This window comes from Cryptosporidium bovis (genome assembly GCF_009768925.1).
Source record: "Cryptosporidium bovis isolate 45015 chromosome Unknown contig_23, whole genome shotgun sequence".
Lineage (NCBI taxonomy): Eukaryota > Apicomplexa > Conoidasida > Eucoccidiorida > Cryptosporidiidae > Cryptosporidium > Cryptosporidium bovis.
This window is the reverse complement of record NW_027125020.1, coordinates 199351-219598: the sequence shown is the minus strand read 5'-3', so window position 1 is coordinate 219598 and position 20248 is coordinate 199351. Positions and strand designations below refer to the sequence as shown.

The 20248-nt window shown below is 30.0% G+C and overlaps 11 protein-coding genes across 11 annotated transcripts; 6 read left to right on the top strand and 5 right to left on the bottom strand.

Annotated features, from left to right (window-relative positions):
* Nucleotides 1-554: 554 nt before the first annotated feature.
* On the top strand, nt 555-1478 carry FG379_001637 (synaptobrevin family; the record flags this gene model as incomplete). Its single annotated transcript, XM_067327240.1, has 3 exons — nt 555-680; nt 791-1210; nt 1266-1478. The coding sequence occupies 3 exons, from the start codon at nt 555-557 to the stop codon at nt 1476-1478; spliced, it is 759 nt and encodes a 252-aa protein (XP_067184158.1).
* Nucleotides 1479-1501: 23 nt separating this feature from the next.
* On the bottom strand, nt 1502-2071 carry FG379_001636 (U1 like C2H2 zinc finger; the record flags this gene model as incomplete). Its single annotated transcript, XM_067327239.1, has 1 exon — nt 1502-2071. The coding sequence occupies one exon, from the start codon at nt 2069-2071 to the stop codon at nt 1502-1504; it is 570 nt and encodes a 189-aa protein (XP_067184157.1).
* Nucleotides 2072-2304: 233 nt separating this feature from the next.
* On the bottom strand, nt 2305-6375 carry FG379_001635 (uncharacterized protein; the record flags this gene model as incomplete). Its single annotated transcript, XM_067327238.1, has 1 exon — nt 2305-6375. The coding sequence occupies one exon, from the start codon at nt 6373-6375 to the stop codon at nt 2305-2307; it is 4071 nt and encodes a 1356-aa protein (XP_067184156.1).
* A 994-nt stretch (nt 6376-7369) lies between these two features.
* FG379_001634 (uncharacterized protein) lies at nt 7370-7681 on the top strand (the record flags this gene model as incomplete). Its single annotated transcript, XM_067327237.1, has 1 exon — nt 7370-7681. The coding sequence occupies one exon, from the start codon at nt 7370-7372 to the stop codon at nt 7679-7681; it is 312 nt and encodes a 103-aa protein (XP_067184155.1).
* Nucleotides 7682-7978: 297 nt separating this feature from the next.
* Nucleotides 7979-9457, bottom strand: FG379_001633 (putative low complexity; the record flags this gene model as incomplete). The annotated part of the gene is made up of 1 exon (XM_067327236.1): nt 7979-9457. One exon carries the CDS (start codon nt 9455-9457, stop codon nt 7979-7981), a length of 1479 nt encoding a protein of 492 aa, XP_067184154.1.
* A 602-nt stretch (nt 9458-10059) lies between these two features.
* Nucleotides 10060-13545, top strand: FG379_001631 (uncharacterized protein; the record flags this gene model as incomplete). The annotated part of the gene is made up of 1 exon (XM_067327234.1): nt 10060-13545. The coding sequence occupies one exon, from the start codon at nt 10060-10062 to the stop codon at nt 13543-13545; it is 3486 nt and encodes a 1161-aa protein (XP_067184152.1).
* A 154-nt stretch (nt 13546-13699) lies between these two features.
* On the bottom strand, nt 13700-14380 carry FG379_001630 (uncharacterized protein; the record flags this gene model as incomplete). The annotated part of the gene is made up of 1 exon (XM_067327233.1): nt 13700-14380. The coding sequence occupies one exon, from the start codon at nt 14378-14380 to the stop codon at nt 13700-13702; it is 681 nt and encodes a 226-aa protein (XP_067184151.1).
* A 1399-nt stretch (nt 14381-15779) lies between these two features.
* On the top strand, nt 15780-16199 carry FG379_001629 (AlkB; the record flags this gene model as incomplete). The annotated part of the gene is made up of 1 exon (XM_067327232.1): nt 15780-16199. The coding sequence occupies one exon, from the start codon at nt 15780-15782 to the stop codon at nt 16197-16199; it is 420 nt and encodes a 139-aa protein (XP_067184150.1).
* A 1017-nt stretch (nt 16200-17216) lies between these two features.
* Nucleotides 17217-18168, top strand: FG379_001628 (uncharacterized protein; the record flags this gene model as incomplete). Its single annotated transcript, XM_067327231.1, has 2 exons — nt 17217-17437; nt 17562-18168. The coding sequence occupies 2 exons, from the start codon at nt 17217-17219 to the stop codon at nt 18166-18168; spliced, it is 828 nt and encodes a 275-aa protein (XP_067184149.1).
* A 336-nt stretch (nt 18169-18504) lies between these two features.
* On the bottom strand, nt 18505-18963 carry FG379_001627 (uncharacterized protein; the record flags this gene model as incomplete). The annotated part of the gene is made up of 1 exon (XM_067327230.1): nt 18505-18963. The coding sequence occupies one exon, from the start codon at nt 18961-18963 to the stop codon at nt 18505-18507; it is 459 nt and encodes a 152-aa protein (XP_067184148.1).
* Nucleotides 18964-19706: 743 nt separating this feature from the next.
* FG379_001626 (uncharacterized protein) lies at nt 19707-20234 on the top strand (the record flags this gene model as incomplete). Its single annotated transcript, XM_067327229.1, has 1 exon — nt 19707-20234. One exon carries the CDS (start codon nt 19707-19709, stop codon nt 20232-20234), a length of 528 nt encoding a protein of 175 aa, XP_067184147.1.
* Nucleotides 20235-20248: the final 14 nt, after the last annotated feature.

Below are 20248 nucleotides of genomic sequence, written 5' to 3'. Positions count from 1 at the left end.
GTCTCCCGACTCTACTGCAGTCTCAACTATATTATTGTTTTCATCCATCTTATCTTGTTTCCCTTGTTTTTCGTCTATATTGAGATTCGGTTGGTATTGTCTGTGTATTATATTTACGGTTACTATGTATTTTATGTTATTCCCCTTTAAATATACCCCGAGTACCGCAAATGAGTTTATATTTTAAATAGTCTGACAATTAAAAATTTTGAGTTAAAAATTGCATGTTGTGGTATCAGATACAAGTAATTATCTGAACATGGAGAACCAGAAAAATAAGATAAAATAAACGTTAATTTAATATATATCTGAATAATACTTTATCCTAAAATTCGCGTATATGTATCTGTAATAAAATAATAATGTTTTTGTAAAGGTGATAAAAAAATCAAACATTACACCTTTTAGGGTACGGGTATAAATGCAAAAATATGTATGAAAATGTGGATTATTTTTTTAATGAATTTGATTCGGTAAACATGACGAGAAAAAAAGTGCATACACAAATTAAAATAACAATATAAAAGTTACTAATATTTAAAATTTTTATTAAAATGTTAAAAATCAGAGATTTCCCGAAACAAAATAAGAATTTAGTGTTCACTGGAGTAGGTTTGATTGATAATGGGCTAATAATATTCTCTTGGTACGACAGAATTTCAAGCATTATAAAAGACGAGGTAAGAAATTATATTATTAATGAAAGAGAATTTGACAGACTAATTAACTTATATGTTCATTAAATTGTAATTACCCGTTCAAAATTAAAATATATGTCGTGCATTTAAAGATAGATAATGTATTTAAATCAGAACTAGTTAATGCAAGTGTAAGGAAAAATTCGAGGATAAAAAAGGAAATAGAAATTGAAGAATGCAATTGGACCTTGTATATCTGGACGCCACAACTCGAAGATAGTGAAATATCGTACTCAGTTTGTTGTACACACAAAGAGTATCCTGAAAGAATAATATATGAATATTTAAAGGAGTTAAACCAGTTAACTTCTAGAATAGAAAAAATAAACGACATGAATGAGCTCAGAACCAACTTGTTAAATTCAATTAAAGATTACAAACAGAGCGTTAAAGAGATGATAACAAGATTCGACGATTATAAACAATTTGACAAAATTATTAGACTGGAAAACAACGTCGAGGAAATAAAAACAGCAGTAAAAGATAACATCAACATCATTATTCAAAATAAAGTAAGTCTTTACATACAATATTTGATGTTAGTTATTTAATTAAAATCGGAAAAAGGGCATATTAGAAAGCTTAGACAATCAAGTTGAAGTACTTGAAGTTGAAACAGGTGCGTTTTTGAATGAATCGACTAAAGTAAAAAATAAGTTTTGGTGGAAAAATATGAGGTATACATTTATATTAGCAAGCATTGCGACATTAACAGTAATAATAGCAATCGCGTATATATATAACATATTATTTGGAAATAAATACTTGAATGTTTTTTAAACATTAAAATATTAGTTTTAATATCAAACAAAATTTGTTGGAAAATCATATTTTAAAAGTTCTGCATTTTCAGTCTCAGTACAGTGAAAGTTATTTTCATCACAGTCGTCTCCATTCTTTTTCTCTATCAATTTTCCATCACTATCGTACTTTTCAATTAATTCATCAAGATGTTGTTTAACCTCGTCAAGTGATCTTTTTTCTATAAATAGGCTCGTACCGACCTTTTGATTGTGTTTTAAACTATTTATATGATTTACCCAAGAATGTGAATCGTTAAATAGTAACTTACAGAGCTCACACCAGTAGCCACTCGTCTCTTTTTCTTCAACCGAGTTGATATTGCCAACGTTTTTAGCTCCATTGATATTTATTGCTGAGTTATCTTTTGTTATCTTCTTAACACTTATTCCACGAGACAAATCTAAGTAAGTCTCTCTTTTTCTTTTAATTTCGTCTTTCGTATAATTTACACTCTTGTTTTTGCCATCATCTAAATCCAATCCTCTAATTCTATCTCTTTCTTCTTTACTCATGCTATAAAATTCTTTGTCCCACACCTTCCTTCCGAGATTATCAACTTTATCTGCCATCTTTTGTGCATAAACCTGTCAATTTAAACTTTAACTGTCTGCATCTACAAATAAACACACTTGAATATAATGGAAAGATAAGTGAGACAATGAAAATATATCCTAGTGGCGCCAAACTAATTTAATATGCATATGCAGGGAAAATAAAATGACGTATTTAATTATGCATGCAGACGAGAAATGTTGATAAAAGAAGTGACAAATAACAGTAATATTAATAAAACTGAGCCAGTTTAACTATAGTGTTGATTAGTGTTTGAATTGGAATTGTATTCACTGGAAAGACAATGTGTGTGGATGCATGTACCATTAGGATATAAAGCGCATTGTTTATTCCCAAGCTTAAGTGAACAAACGTTGCAAATCATATCTTGAGTAATTGTAATGTGATTAGACCTAAAGTTTGCCCACTTTTCGTAAAAACGAAGATATGAAATGGCGGATAGATTTGTTGAAACTAAATTAGTATTATTTTCGTGTATATGCTTAACCAAACTTTTTTTGAGAAAATCAATAACACTTAAAAGAGGCCATTCTTCTGGAATAATATGAAGGACGTCGTGAATATCCAAGTCACAATGAAGGGAATACTTATTTAGTATCTTGAGTGTAGCATTTTTGTATATATTTGCTTTGTCAATATGAGTATTATTTAATTTCCATGCTTCTACGAGGGTCTTTATGAGAATGGTTAAACTTTCATTTTTTTTAACTTTATTCAATGCATGAATGTTGCTATTATAACTAGAAGATGACATTTCTTCTGTGACGCTTTTTAGATTGTTTTTATTATCAAACATAACATTTTCATTGTAAGCACTTTCATGAGAGGAAACCAATGATAATTCATTTTGGGATATATCAAGTATGTCCATCCAAGAATTTATGTCTGAATAGTTATTTTTTTCACGAGAAACATTATCTAAATCGCAGTAATCATCGACGTACTTTTTCCAAAATCTAAATTCTGAAAAGAATGGTGCTTTATTAAAACTAGTATTACGATCGCTTTTGTTATCGTTGTAATTGTTATGAGTATTATTTATCCTCTCACTTATATTGTTTGTTGATAGTTCAATGTTATTAAAACCAGTATTTTCGTTTTTTTTATTTGCGTTGAAGTGGTATTTACAATGTATGCTCCAAACAATTGCGTATATTTCTGCAAATTCAATGTTATTTAGCACGTTTACAATATAACTTAGGGCCTGTTTATGTTTATTACATCTGAATAATACAAAAATATATTCAATTATAATCATATCGTGTACCCCGTATTTGTACACTTTATCGTCATATCTAATATTATTAATAAGAGTTTCCCCTTCAAAACAATCTATCTCTTCAAGAATTAATAATAATTTTGAGGGCTTGTATTTATCAGTAAAAAGAAGGTAGTAGCTTGAACTAAGTATTTCGTCACCAAAATCTAGAGCAGAACATTCTTTAATACTACTTCCAATTTCATAATTAAAATTTGACTCTAAATTATATATATCATTGATGTATATTTCAATTAGATTAATTTTATGTCTGATTTCAATGTTATCTTGTCTAGATATAATTTTCTCCAAATAAGACTTTGTGAGTTTACTCGAAAGTTTATCTCCAAAATAGTTAAATAAATTAAGCACTTCGTCTATAGTAAGGGGATATTTTTCAATCGGTTTTACGGTAAATAAGTCTTCAATATTGGTTATTTCTTGTTTATCTAATATATATCTTGAATACCTTTTAAGTAAGTTAGCTTGAACATGCATTGGTGTGTTATCACTATAACACATATGAAACAATATCTTGTATATTATAATGTAAATGTTAATGTATTTAGAATTTTCTTTTGTGAATTCATCAAGTACATTTTCAACATTGTGATCACCACTTTCTGTTGAGTTAATTAAATCTTCTAATATTTCTAAAGACTTCAGGTACATTGATTTTCGCGACAGTAATATTGCCAATATATCATACCTTCCATTAGAAATGAGAAAGTCTTCATATTTATTTAAGTCAAATTCAGTCAAAATAAGATTTTCAGTGCCTCTATTGGTGTCATTACCAATATCTAATAATGAAAAAAGGGTGTTGTTATTGTGAACAATACCGTCATAATAGTGAGAATCAATGCAATTATTGCATTCGTTAATAATTAGTCTCATATAGACAGTATCCATTATTTTACCTATAGAATAGTTTGAACCGGCATCTTTATTTTTGTCACTATTTGCGTTAGGATATCTATTTCTCTCACTAAGAATGAATAATTTAAGATTATCATTTGCGGAGTATACATACTCGTCGATTTTATCTACATCACCATCAAAATCAACCACAAAATTGCCATAATTATTATACTCTGCCTTATTACACAGTATTTTTTGAACAAATTGAGTAATGTTATCTGGAAGTCTTTTATTTTTGCCCAATCTAAGAATGGATCTTAATATAGACTCGTGATACTTCAAATCTGGTGTTAAGTCTTCAGAAATGCCTGTGCCCTTGATGTCGCTCCAAGGTAAAGAGGCATAGTCATATATATCTTCGTATTTCTGGATATCACTGTTCTCAAAAATATCGTCTACAGGAATAAGCCCTCTCCAAAATAGAATCAGAATTACTCTTGGATCTATGTGAGCTTCTTTAAAATAATTAAACGCACTTTGAAAATTTAGATTTTTAAATTCAAACCAACCGATTAAACAATGTGTTTTAAATAATAAACTGTTATACAAAAGACTATTGTTGTTGCAATACGTAATAATTAAATTTAATGCTTGTTTTCTTTGATTTCTATTTACCAGCTCAAATATTGATTCTTCTATTGGAATTGGAACTAATAAATATATTTTGCTTAGTGTAGCTACCAATATTACGGGGCCTAATGGAACAGTTTTTGTGGAGGAAGCTAATAATAACCCTTCACAAGTACAACCTGTGGATACACATGTTATTTCATCATCCAACTGAAGTGTTTGAACAGAGTACTGATTACCACCGCCTACTGAGTTTTTTCTAGTATTACTGCCTTGTGAATTAGGATAAAAACCAGTTTCAACATAATCCTTCTGATTCTTGATATTTGGCTCTTCGATATTCGAGTTAAGAGAGTATATCTGAATAATACCACTTTTGGTACTTCCCAAAAGATACGGCTGTGAGAAAACCACTCCTGTTAAACTTTCTGATGGCCACTGTATCATTGACTTTGGACAAGGTTCTAGTGTATTAAAATTAAAAAAAACTCCCAGATTATCTTGGCAAGTTAACATAAACTCTTTTTCCGGTAATATTATGATTTGGTGTCTAAATTTATCATCTATCTGATCTATACTCAGTATCTCACTTATTTTCTGGTCATCTATATCCATAATAAAATAGGTATTACCTAGTACAAAACATATCCAATTATCACACCATTCTATATTTGATATATTCTCTGAAAAAGAAGCCAATCTACTAGGTATAGGCAGCTCCTCTACTTTGACGAATTCAATGCTCTTCATATGATCGTCTATCTTATTTAAATTACCACTTTTTGTATTTGAATAGTCCACGTCATTTTGTGTTTTTTGTTTAACTGAAAACCCAAACCAAGAGTAATTTGAAATTTGTGCCTCTTCTTGAAATTCTTTATTTGTATTCAATATATTCTTATCAATTCCTATTTTACTGTTTTTATTAAAACTTGACCCCGGACCCAAATTATTGACTAATTTACTGTTATAACCCATCTCTTGTTCCTCTAACAATTTATCTATATCGATAAAGTCTCCCAAAATGCAAGTATTATAAAATATTATCTTCTTTTTCGTTGACACACAAAATTTTGTCTGAAATCCATTTATATTGTAACTATCCTTCCATACTGAAACTGAGGTTACACCCTTATTTAGAAGTGTTATACTTCCGTTAAGTCCAATATCAATATAAAGAAGATTACTGTCACATAAACACATTATTATCCCACCTATATGTACTTTACTTTTCAAATCGTCACCTATTGTCGTATCATAACTTATTATCGGAAATATTTTATCTATTTTTTTGCATTTTTGAGATATATTTCGAACTTTAACTGCGCTTTCGCTGCTTTTTATTTTCTCCCTATCTATATTCGTGTAAAAGTATTCACTGCCTTCCGCATTCAATTTTTCCAGATCATTATACTTGTATAATATAATATCGCCCAAATTTGTTCCTGCATATATGTAACCTAACAGTGGGACGCAACACAGTGTTGTTATTCTCACATTTGAGTTTTCACTAAACTCTGAAGTTATCGGTATAACATCAAATCTCCTCATATAATACAGTCAATTAAACATTCTTCCTTGGCTATCAGTATTTGTATTGCATATTATTTATTAATATACTTCTTTATTGCCTTTATTTTTATCTCCTCTTCACCCCTCATATTTTATTCTAGTCTTAAAGTACTAGGACAAATCTGTACCGCGGGCGCCAAATGCATGCACCTCTATTATCTCACACGTGTAAAATGCTATATTTCTATACTTAACAAAATTCAGCTTTGTTATTACTTTTTGTTCTCTGTTTTATTTTTTTAGATATATAGTATGAGTTTGTTTGTATATTAGAGGTATTTAGGCGTTTGTGAACATAATTTTCATTATTAATACATCCATGGGTTTTCTTATATTATTCAACATGAAATGATTTTTGTTTAGTTCTCCACAGTATGCTAAATTCTGGATGCACATGCATAATGTGTCTGCTACAATATTAACATTGAAAGGAAAAAATTAAAAAATTGTGAAAAATAATAATTTTATGTCATCTACTTGAAATAAATTTATAATTTAACATTGTTTTATGTAAACCTTTTGAATAGTTAATTATTTGATATTTTAACTGTTTTTCCGAAGGCACGAAGTGATAGGAGCTAACTATTTTGGCCTTTAATCGTATACATTATTTATTTAATATATTTGTTTAAATATCGTAAATTAAATCGCAATTTGTCGCATTTCAGTTTAAGTTACTTCATAATATAGCTTACAAGTTAATTAAAAGTAAAGAATGTACTATGGTGATGAAAATGGTATTTACAGTATCTACAGGCCTCCCGAGTACATAAAAATTTTGCAAAAATTTCATAGGAACAGTAATACTCATCATATTAGAAGTTACAGTATATTTGAAAGAGTATTGAACAGCACATTTGAGAAAATAGATAACTTATTTTTGGTAAGTTTTATTTTTCTTTTTTAATTCAGTATCTTGGATATTCTCATTACAATATTAACATCCGTTTGATATTATATTATTATTTAGAATATGAATACTCTTATTGAAAGAGTGTCAGTACTAAACAGTTCCTCAGTAACCAATTATGAACATGAACAAATTGACAACCTTATCGATAATAAGAATTTGTTCGGTAAAACTGAAATGGAGAGTTACAATAATGAAGATAGTCATATAAATAAGTTTAACTATCTTCACAATAATGATGTTACTATTTATTTCCTTAAAAACATTAAATACTCACTTTATTCAAACATTAAGGAAATAAACAAATATGGTTTAACCAACGATGAAACTATTAAATTCAAAAAATCAATAGTTTCACTCCTTAGTAATATTTAGAATAAATTCTAAAATAATTATAGTAAAATACATATTAATTTATTTTTTTTCACACTGCAGATTGTTTTAGTTCTCTAGAAACAACACTAGTTCAACAATTAATTTCTAAGAAAGAAGTAATTTAAGGATGAAACCCAGACTCCCACAAAAATAACATTCTCAAATTTACTTCTCTTTGTTCTGACAAATAATTCACTTAATAAAAGCAATATAAGATTATATGTGGTAAGATGAAAATAAAAAAATAACTCACTAGGTATCAATATACACAAATTAAGAATAACAACATCATTTTCACTATAGTTTTGATAAGTCAATTCTTCTTTTTTTGTTATTGTCAACAATATTTTCAGTGGGAATATTGATATCATTAGCATTAATAACCTTAACAGGTTCTGATTCGGAGAATTGCGGCTTGGAGAACGAGTTTTCCTTTTTAATTTCATCCATTTTTGGTATAGAAGTCACAGGTTTCTGATCTTCTGGGTTAATTGATAATCTTTTGTTGATATCTTCAAGTGTTAATTGAAGATCTTCTAATGTTAATTTATAAGCATCAATTTTTTCTTGTGTTGTTGGAGCCACAAAACCATTTTTACCATTTAAATGATTGTAAACGATGTCGTAGGCTCTTTCAAATAATAACCTTGAATCCTTAGTTCTCCCCGCAAATAATGTACTCTGAGCTAAACATATTAATGAAGATTCAATTGTATCTTCTGGCAAATTAAATGATTCCAATACAAATAACGAATTTTTGTATTCTATACTGGCTTCATTATATTTCTCTGCAAGTTGGAGTATGTCTCCAAGTCTTATAAATACATAAGATAAATCAGTAATGTCTTTTTCAGATATCCTTGATCTTTCGTTATTGTCCTCACAAACACATACTCTTTTTAATAATTCTTCAAATTTTTCACATTCCAATGATTCGGGTGAAAATAAATCACTCAAATAATCTGGAACCATTCCATTACAATAAGCATCAAAATCACCTTTTTTTTTCAAGTATATTAGTTTAATGTATGCTAACTTTGCTGCCTCGAAGTTTTCCCAGGCGATTTCTTCATCTGAGGCCTCCATTAAAGCTTCATATACGGCACTATGGGCTACAGATTCCAGTTGATTTTGATTTACTTGGTTTGAATTTGAATCAGATGATGATGAAGATGATGATGAAGATGATGATGAAGATGATGATGAAGATGATGATGAAGATGATGATGATGAAGATGATGATGAAGAGGATGATGATGAAGACGAGGTAAAAATATCGGAAATTCTCGAAATTCCCATTTGCTCTTCAGCGCCCTCCGCTGAAAAAAAGTTGTTCGAATTTTCCTCCTTCTCTAAGAGAGAATCAGCATAAACCAGGTAATACTCTGCGAGTCTTGGGTCAATACCGCTTTCTTCATTAATACCTAGAAGATTCATTTTATTTGTTAAAGCCCAGTAAAGTTTAACTACGGCATTATCGTATTTTTTTTCCTTTCTAAGTCTTTTGCCCTCTTCAAGTAGGAGTTGTGGATCCAAACTTGCGTTAAAGTCGTCTTCATCCACTTCATTGCCATATTCATAATAATCCTCATACTCGTCACCTTGTTCTATATAATTGGAATTCAGTTCCCCATGGCAGTCATTTAAATTATCACCTGAGCTCATATTTTCAGCTCTTTCACTGATAATTTTAACGTTATCACTATTTACTGTTGCTTCACTATTATTGTCCTTGTTCTCTATATCAACATTATCCATATTTAGGTCAATACTCATCTCTTTTAAACTAAATATTTACACAACGCTTAAAACAAGTTTTATCACCTACTTCACTGTAAATATATATTACCTCAAATTCCGTTATATACAATTGCTATATTACTCTATTTTTTACTTTGCTTTGAAGCTATGAATTTAAATATATAATACTGATGTTGATTATGCAGGTATAAAACAAATAATTAAACGTATGATAATAACTATATTCTTGCAGTCTAAAAGGAAACTAATGTACACATAAATTATTGTTAAGGAAGTCGACTATATGCTTTTATACAAGTTAATATTACTTGATTTGAAATATTAACACAAAAACACAAATAACAAATATATACGTTTATATATATATATATATATATATATATTTATCCTTAAACATTCTATTAGTGGCCAATTCAGCGCCAAGAAATGATGGTATTATTCGATATATTAGAAAATAAGCAATGAGTACCCGCATAAAATAACGATAATATGTAGAAAAAAGGACTATTAAATGCATCTTGAAAGGTCAAAGATAAATAGACATAGAAAAAGGAGAAAATAGAAATATTGAGTATAATTACAAGGCACTGAATGGAGTTAACACTAATTAAATCTTGATGAGTATATTTAAAGAAGTTAAAGATAAAAATGAAGAATTTGAAAGGTTTTGTGATTTCGTAAGAAAAAATATTGTAGGTAGTTCAAAAAAAATAAAAACACCTTTTGGAGATAGGCCAGTGGTATATTTGGATTGGACTGCCTCTGGGAGGTGTTTAAAGTTTATTGAAGAGTCACTAATGAAGAATGTAATGCCTTACTACGGAAACACACATAGTATTGCTTCAAATAATGCAAGGCAAAGTACATGGTTTACCCATGAGGCTAGAGAAAAAGTTAGAGACTTTGTTGGAGGAAATCCAGAAGATGCTATAATATTCACGGGATGTGGTTCAAGTGGTGGGGTAACCAAGTTTTTAAGGATAATGGAGGCTTCAAATTGGATAAGCATATTGAAAAGATTTGAAAGAAATATAAGCAATTTTGCTACAAATGAAAAAAATAATACTCCGATAAACGAATCTTGCGACAGTATTTCAATAAATGTTATTCAGGACAGATGGAAATCTTATAAATGCGTTAAATGCAACACCCAATACAACACTGAAGCTGCTTTTAGAAGACATTTCAATAAATTGCACAGAAATAAAGACCAAACCAACGATAGAAGCACGAAAAAAACGGACTCCATTTTAAATGAAGAAGAAACCAAAAACGAAAACTCAATTTTGTTCTATGAAATAATATTCCTAATTGACCCCTCTTCACACCATTCACTTTTTCTTCCATTTGTAAATTACACTAAAAGAAACTCTTCGTACTCAAAATTTGGTTACAATTATTCCATTAGATTCAAATTCGAATTTATAAAGCTAAACTATAGAGGGGAAGTTGATCATTGTTATCTCTCAGAAAGAGTGAAACAAGTAACTTCTAACAACAATTCTAACATCATCATTGGTGAACCTAAAGAGGGAAAATCAACAGATAAAAAAAATACAAAAGTAATTCCTATAGTTTTAGTATCTGCTGGGTCTAATATTACCGGGAGACTTAATGACTACAACAAAATATCGTCAATAATTCATGAATATAATGGATTTTCAATTGTTGACTTTGCTGCTACTGCACCTCATTCCCGCCCAAACATGTCACCGCCCCTTAACATTAAAGGAAGCATTGATGCAGGAGTGTTTTCCCCACACAAGTTCATTGGAGGTCCATCTACCCCAGGCGTTTTAGTGATTAAAAGAGATCTGCTTTTGTCCGAGAGTCCCTCAGACCCTGGAGGTAATAGTGTATTTTTTGTGTCATTAGATGATCATGAGTACTTACTTAATAAGGAGGAAAGGGAAGAATCAGGTACTATTGACATTTTGGGTATTTCCCGCCTTGGCATGATGATGAAATTTGAATTAAATTTACCACAGGAAATAAAAAGATTAAAAGAAAGATTGTTGTTTGAAAGTCTGATTAATAGGCTGGAGAATTACAATAAAAACACTCTTGGTAAAAAAATAGAGATATTGGGCTATAATGAACTCTTAATGAGCGAGAATCACAATGACGGTTATAACAACAATGTAAATTTTAACAACATAGGAAATATTTATTTGGAAAGTCTCCCAATTGTGTCATTTCTGATAAGGCCATTTAATAGTATGAATAATGGAAGTTTAGTTCTTAATTTTTCAGGGGAGAAATTCCCAATAAAGGTATTTTTGGGCAATAATAATGATAAAATAGGAAATTATTATTTACATTACAATTTTGTTTGTTCGTTATTGAATGACCTTTTCGGAATTCAGTCTAGAGGAGGGTGCTCCTGTGCGGGCCCTTATTCACAAAGACTTTTAGGGTATGATGGTTCTACCACTAAAGAACTTTACAATGACTTGGTTATAAGAGGAATAGAATCTATAAGACCTGGATTTTCAAGAGTATCACTTCATTGGTCTTCAGATTTTAAAACTATTGAATATGTCGCAAAGGCAATAATGTGGATAGCTGAACACGGTTGGAAGTTTCTTCCCTTGTATATATTTGAAGAATCACTTGGAACATGGAGACACAAGTCAGAATGGAAGTCTTTAGAGAAAATACATAGAAAATGGCTAACCGATTCAGTGAACAACTATCAAATGGACAAATACAAGTATAACGAAGAGAGAAGTTTAACAGGTGAATGTGATGAAATAGAAATTAATTTCGACAAAATATTTGAAATAGCAAATGAAATACTATTAAATATAGAAAACATAATTCTAAATAATCAAATATACGAGAATCACAGCAAAATTAGCAAAGATAACAGTTTCTGTTCGAATTCAAACCCAGATTTGGATCTTGGTTTTTTGGATTCTGTAATATATAAAAGCAATCAACATTTTACCAGTTCCATAAACAATATGGATATCTGCAATTTAAGTGACTTTGAGCTGTTATCTGAGTCAAATCTCCTTTGGTTTGTGACTCCAAAGTGTGCTCAGAACGTCGTCTTTTCAATTAGAAACAATAAGCAATACATTAAAAATAACGGTAATAGTTTAGATGGTAACATTAATATTGAAAAGTTAGACAGCGAATCAAAATTCATTGGAATGTCTTCAACTGCTTATGTTTGCCCAAAGACAGTTGAAATTCAAGAAAAAAGCAAGTTATTGCCAAAACCAAGTGATTTTGGTAATATTAGGAAATATGTAGGTATGGCAATTAAAAAATTCGATATGATTAAAGATGGAGATAACATTCTAGTGGCAGTTTCCGGTGGAAAAGATTCATTAACAATGTTGAATACACTATTATTTTTAAAAAAAGTAGCTCCTGTTAAATTTAATATATCAGCTGCTACAATAGATCCACAGACTAGTGAAATGGATGCTTCAAAGTTAATCCCCTATATGGAAATGATTGGTGTAAAATATCACTTTATTTCTTATCCCATTGTTGATATAGCTTCAGAGGTTAAACAAAGACAGAAAAAGATATCTTATTGTGCATTTTGTGCGAGAATGAAGAGAGGATTGCTTTACTCGTGTATGAAGGAAAATGGTTATAATGTTTTAGCTTTAGGACAACACTTGGACGATATATGTGAAAGCTTTTTATTGTCATTGTTGAACAATGGGAAACTGAACACAATGAAGGCAAACTACACTGTAAGTGAATACAATATTAGAGTCATAAGACCTATGATATATTGTAGAGAAAAAGATTTGGCAAACTTTGCTATTAAATCGAATTTACCTGTAATAGCAGAAAACTGTCCAGCTTGTTTTTTACAACCTAAAGAAAGAAGACGTATTAAACAGCTTCTAAGTCAGGAAGAGTCTCACAATCCGACAATATATTCTTCAATTATGAATGCTTTACATCCTCTAATATCCAAAAATCATACCAATTCAAATGGATTTATTGAAAACATTATTTCTGAAAGCGGAAAAGGTACAGGAAGTTGCAATGCCTCTTCAGATAATTCACTGACTCCTTATTTAGATGAAGATATATCAACGGAGGTTATTTCGGCTTCTTCTTGTAGAAGATAACTGAAATTATAACAGTTTTGAGTTCGCTTATGACTTTTAAATACATATTACAAAAAATAACCTATCTTGTATTTCTTTTTTTATAAAACAAAATTCGATTAAATACATTTCTTTAAAATTGTGTTTGTAATTACTATAAGAAACATTAACACCTTTATGCAACCAAGTTATAAATTGAATTAATGACAACATAGGTTGATAGCAATATGTACCACTCAGACACAATGTTTTTAATAGCGATAATAAATTGATATATGTCTGATATCAAATCAATATAATCAGCTTTTCCAGGATCATAACTTGTAAAAATATGATATATATATACATTTTTCTCCCGAATTACCTTTAAGTTAAGTTGAAAGTACTTAATTAGTGCGAGTTTAATAATAAATATCTGAAAACCCACAAACAAAATTAGACCAGATGTGTTTGATGGATAATATCCATACACATTCGCATCACTTGATATATAATTATGTAAGAAAAATAATATAACTCCAATAATAAATGATATTATCTTTCTTATTTTAGAAATATCACCATTCATAAACTCTATAAATGTTTTCGTGCCTTCAAAATCTACCTTCTTACCGGAATCTTTGCTTGATATGAAGGCTGAATTAGTTTTATTGTATTCCACTGTTGATTCAATTACACTTATATTTTCAGTCTCATTCGAATCTGCATTTTCACTTTGATTTCTATCAACACTCAAATCACCTCTCAATTCCTCGTGTCCTGGACAAAGTAGTTTTAACCTAGAGTTACCCCTCTCAAGTAACTTTTTCTTTTTTAGCTCAATTCTTCTTTTATATATATCTGCCTCACTCTCCATTCTGTATGTTCAAGTATTAATTCTCAGTTATGAAAAAGAGCACAAGTAATAAATTAGAATAAACATCAAACTACTCAGATGTATTCTTAACAACACATTAAATAAAATCAATTTGTTTATATTTAAGGTGAGTAAATAAAGTAGTCAAACTACTAAAATAAATATCTAATGGAATTAAGACTTATTTATCATCCAGTTGTTAATTTCAAATTGCAATTACATTAAGGTTTTAGCGCCAATATGTTATTAATTTTGAATATTATTAGTTGGGAATAAGTAATTAAATGGAAAGCAAGAAGATAAGGGGTGAAATACACAAATTCAGGTGTGAAAGACGCATTATAAATGTTTCTCAATATCTTGAAGTTAACCCCAATAGGAGGGGGACCAGCTCCCTTGTTAAAGAACCAAATATTTAAACAATGTTACAGCTTGATGTTTTTAAATATATTTATAGCAGTTTGGAGCATATCATCAATATTATATAGCAAGTTCACTAATGCAAATTTTGGCTCAGAGATTTCGGCATATCTATTTATTGTATTTGTAATGGGGAGCATAAACTCTGTTTACTTCTCAAAACTAGGATCTTTGAGGTACTGCAGTGATGACGAATGGTCCAAAAAACTCATAGCTATACTTGTGATTAACTTACTGCAATATGGAGCTGTGGTGTGGGGTTGTTGGATTTTATACAAAGTATTCATGTCAAGGTATTTGGCAGGAACTAAAATGTATTACTATTTCATTTTTTCAAAGTGGATGTATAATACTCTGTTTGGAATGACAGCATTTTTTTCTTTTTCAGTAATTTATTCTTCTTTTATTTACAGCCGTCTCCTTATTTCTCTTACACATCAAAGGGTACTATAATAGTTCGATCTTTAAATCTTGGCGCAACATTTGTACACTAAAGTTCAGGAAATAAAATAATCAGTTTACTTTTTCCTACCTTATTTGCAATTTGTGTATATTTACATTTAATTGCATGTTTATTTGTAGTATTAATGCTGAAAAACTTAATTAAGAGGGTAAAGGATGAAAATAAAGAGAATAATACTGGATTCAACAATTGTTTAAGAGGTACTAGAGGTATCGAAAATGATTACACAAAATATATTAGTAAGAATAATACTGAATTCCAGGTTATTGGAGATATTCATGATAATTGTAGAGCAAGTGAATTATATAAACAAATTAAACCGTTAAAATCACCGTTTGATAAACTCATTTGCATAAGAGGTATGTCCTTTTTTCAATAGGCAATTATAGAAGACGAAATGTAAGAGCAAATGACTTATTTTCAGATTGGATAACTCTTGAACAAGAGAAAATCATCCTGAGTAACATATCAAAGTCATCTATTAGAGACATTAAACTTATAGGAAGGAGGACACAAATGTGGGGAGGAAGGGTTACAGAAAGTGGAATTGTAGGTAAAGAGGATCTGCCGGAATGGCTCAGTTCAATTTGCAAAACTCTTGTTCATTCAAATATATTTTCTGAAGAAACCACCCCCAATCATGTACTTGTAAATCGATATGACATTAATAGTGGAATTATGCCTCACAGAGACGGTCCTCTTTATTACCCTAAGGTTGCAATTATTTCTCTCGAGTCAGACACTGTGTTTGATTTTTGGGAGCCGTATATTCATAGTGACTTGATAGAAGAAGAAAGCGATAAAGATAAGCCTATTTTTTCACTGATAGTACCAAGGTTAAGTTTGTTAGTGTTCCAAGATCAGTGCTACACCGATCTGTTACACGGCATTTCATCGAGGTTAGTTTTAATGATTATTGTTCAACTTGTTTGCTGAAATAGAATAACTAAACTTATATTCAAACTAACTTATCACCATCTATATTGCCATATGTAACATTAGACATCAGGATTGCATTCGAGAATGCAACATTATTAATTTAAACGAATTCCCCAGTATTAACGATAACTCTGTCATTCAAAGATATTTTAGGACAAGTCTTACTTTTAGACATGTTAAAAGTGCATAGTGTATCACATTTTCTTGATCCTCACGCGTACTTACTTTCCCTCCCCCTCGCATTAACTGAAAAAATGTGAAAGCAAATAAATAGTTGACTATTATTCACTGTAACTATTATTATTAATAATTTGCTTAATCTAATATTTAATCTTTATATTATACTCGATACCGCACCCACTTTCGTATTCATGGCGGCAAAATCAAGTTGTAATAAACAAATAGTATTTCAAGTAAATAATATTAAAAAAAAGAGGGAAAATAGACAAATAAAGCAAGTTTAAATGATTGATTAAGGAACAGGATTACCGTTTTTAGTAATTGCAATAATTGTAAAAATATATTTATTATATTAAAAATTAACGGTATAGCTTATATTTGGACTGTAATTTAGGTCTCTATTTTTTAGGCACATTACTGTTTAGCTTTTACTCTACCTAATTCTTTTTTCTGAGCAATAAAAAGAACAAAGTATAACTTTAATGTTAAAAAGGCAGAGTAAAAAGGATCGAATTAGTAAACTGTTATAATACTTGGGCAATAAATTAAAGGCGTTGAAGTATTAGTACATATTAGAGACAAGCGTAAATATAATATATTCATTTCTAATGCAAATATAAATTAAATCACAAGGGATAGAAAAGTGTATACACAAGGAAGGAAAAGGGCATACAAGTAAATAAATGAACTGAAATACATTACAGCTATTGTATTATGATTTTATCTACTAAGTAAATGGTAATGACTTGATTATTGTTTATGCGCAAACAAAATTAATAAATATAAAATACATTTAAGCAACTTGATAATAAGCTACAAGACTTGAATTTTAAAATGTCGAATATTCACAGACTTTCAGACTTACCTCCTCGGGGGCACGAAAATAGAAGGGGTAGGACTGGTAGTGCAGGTGAACAGGGACTTAATTTAAGATTTGTAGACTTGTTTTTTCCAGGGATTACTCTTAAGCACAGCATTATCTGGATAAGTCTTGTACAGTTCATAATATATATAGCAAGCTGTATTTACGGTTCATATGCATTATCCCCATACATGTAAGTTTATTCAGTATGACGATTGCAATTTTCATTTTAATTGTCTGATGAAGACTAAAATTAAAATCAGATTGCAGTTATTTTATAATACAAATAAGGTGAACTAACCATTTATTTTTTTTAGATCCACTCTGATAAAATTTCAAGCAAGTGTACCTTATTTGGTGAAAGAAGGTCAGGTATGGAGAATACTTATAAGTTTGTTTCTGCACGCCTCTATTTGGCATATTATATTTAATGTCATATTTCAAATAAGACTGTCTCTTTCTTGTGAAACAAATTATGGGAGGATATTAAACTTTGTAATATACTTCTTATCAGGTCTTATTGGAAACATATTTTCTGTTGCTATTAGAAGCAGTTGTATAGTGGCAGTGGGTGCTTCTACTTCCGGATTTGGATTGATAGGAGCTCAATTGGCAGAACTTATTTTATTTTGGCATATTATACAAAATAAAGAACAAGTTGTTATCAATATACTTCTTTTTGGAGTTCTTATGATATTAATCACATGGGGGAATCCGTCTTCTGCAATTGATCACTGGGGACATATTGGAGGATTTGTATCTGGGATATGTCTTGGTATCATTTCAAATATTAAGTCAGAATCAAAGCCAAAATGGTATAAAATATCTTTTGGTTTATCTATAGCACTAACCTTGTCTTTTATTCTTGGGCCTGTTATAAGAATTTGGGCATTTAATTTGACTCCTTGTCCTGTTTCTCAATGAAAGGAAAGATTACTAGGAATACCACCATGTTACTACATTCTTTTTTAATTATAACCTACTTTAAAGTGAATTATTGATAATTATAATATTAGTCCTGTTTAAACAACAGTTTAATTGTTTTTATGAACTATCCAGCCTTTAAATCAGAAATATATAGTTTATTGCGTTATCTCCCTATTTATCAATAAATATATACTTGATGTTACACAGTTATTACTTCGATACATTATATATTCAATATGAACGGGAAAACAGTTTAGTTTGTAAAACCTTTGATTTCTTTGTTTATTCTCGCCATCCCTCCCCCTCCTCACCCGGAAAATAAGGGTATGTGTTTCATCTAAATCTGTATCTGTCTGGAGTGCAGCTTGCTATCGTGTAAGCAAGTTCCTCTGGGGATATTTTGGGGTCCTCAAGTAGTCTTCTTCTTCTTTTTTTTGTCTCCTTAAAATCTTCATCTGGAGTAACTCCAACTAAACAAGACAATAAACTAATTGCTATTATACCCAACGCAACAGCAATCATAGTAAGAGCCCAAAAATAACTGTTTTGGGACTCAAAAAAATCATGACCTCTTCCTCTAATGTTACCTCTTATTCTGTCCTTTGGGCTTCTTGAATTTTCCGCTATAGATCGCATCTTATTAGTGGCTCTTTCAACATCAGTTTTGGTTTTATAATATCCAAATAATGCGAATGGAATAAAATACGACGGACCACCTGCCAAAGTTGCCATTATTCCCGTTTCAATACCACCAAATGAACTTACAAATGTTGCATAGGAAGTCGAACTCATTTCTTTTTACGCGTAATCTTATTCAACTAAACATATACCTAATTTCTGGAATCACAAATCAGAAAATCAATAACTTAGTATTTTCAATCTTATTTGTCTTTGGTTTTGTATAATCATTACTTGGTTTATCTGCTCCTCGATTAATGAGCCTATTTTCAATCTCGCATCTCGTTTTAAATACCGTATTTAGTTATCTAATATAGAGGAAAAGTGACACTAAGGTGCTGATGTTCCTCTAAGAGAGTTGTTTACCTTCAAAACAACTGGTTGCGCTTACTCTGTAATTTTTTCAATTAGAAATAAACACACGTCCATTACATGCATTTTCTATGAAATGAGATCTTGAAAAAGAACCGCCAAACTAAGCTTATTTTATCTTGACTGTATAAGCGATTTAAATATAGAATTAAACCATTGAGGACTTTATTTTATCCAATAAAATAAAGTCACAAGGTTGTTAACTATTTAATGGTATTTAAATGATCACTGCTTTGCGTTAGGATGCGTCTAAATGACATAGTGACATTTTAGTATTTATAAATCAATAATAAGTGCACAAACTATTTAATCTGTATTTTCCAGGTGTGCCACTGAAAATCAGGTGTTGGAGTGAATGAAACTATATTTATATAGATGTATTTTTTACTGCTGTAACAGTATAGAATTTAGTTCTAATGAACAGCCTTTATCAAATAAATAAAAGATAGAACTGAAACAGGTGGCGAATAAACACAATATTTCAGATGATAATAAAAGAAACAGTCTCATATTATTGCAAAAATATAAGATATGAACATTCGAAATTTGTTAAGTTTGTAATCGTATTAGCTGTTAATATTATGCTAGGTAATGTGGATATAATAGAATGTTTGTCTCAAAGAGCAAGACAAGACTATAATGAAGACGATTATGCAATTAATTTTTTTAGAAAAACAGGCAAATATCCATCTAAAGACTACTATGAAAGTAATGGTAGATATGGTACTCCATTGATATTGAAAACAAATGATTTCACCCTTTGGAGCATTCTACTTTGTGTATGTTTCACCGCACTTATTATTGGTGTGGGGACGTTATTAGTAGTCTCTGTAAAAAACGATTCAATAGAAACTGATATTAACAAAGATAATGTATATGACGATGATTCATCACTTCTGGATGAGTATTACAATGAAAATAGTAAAATTGATGCTATTGAACACTTGCGATATTTACAAAACGAAGTTGTTAAATCAATCAATTATAACAATCCAAATACGAATTACTTTTAAACATTAAACAATTA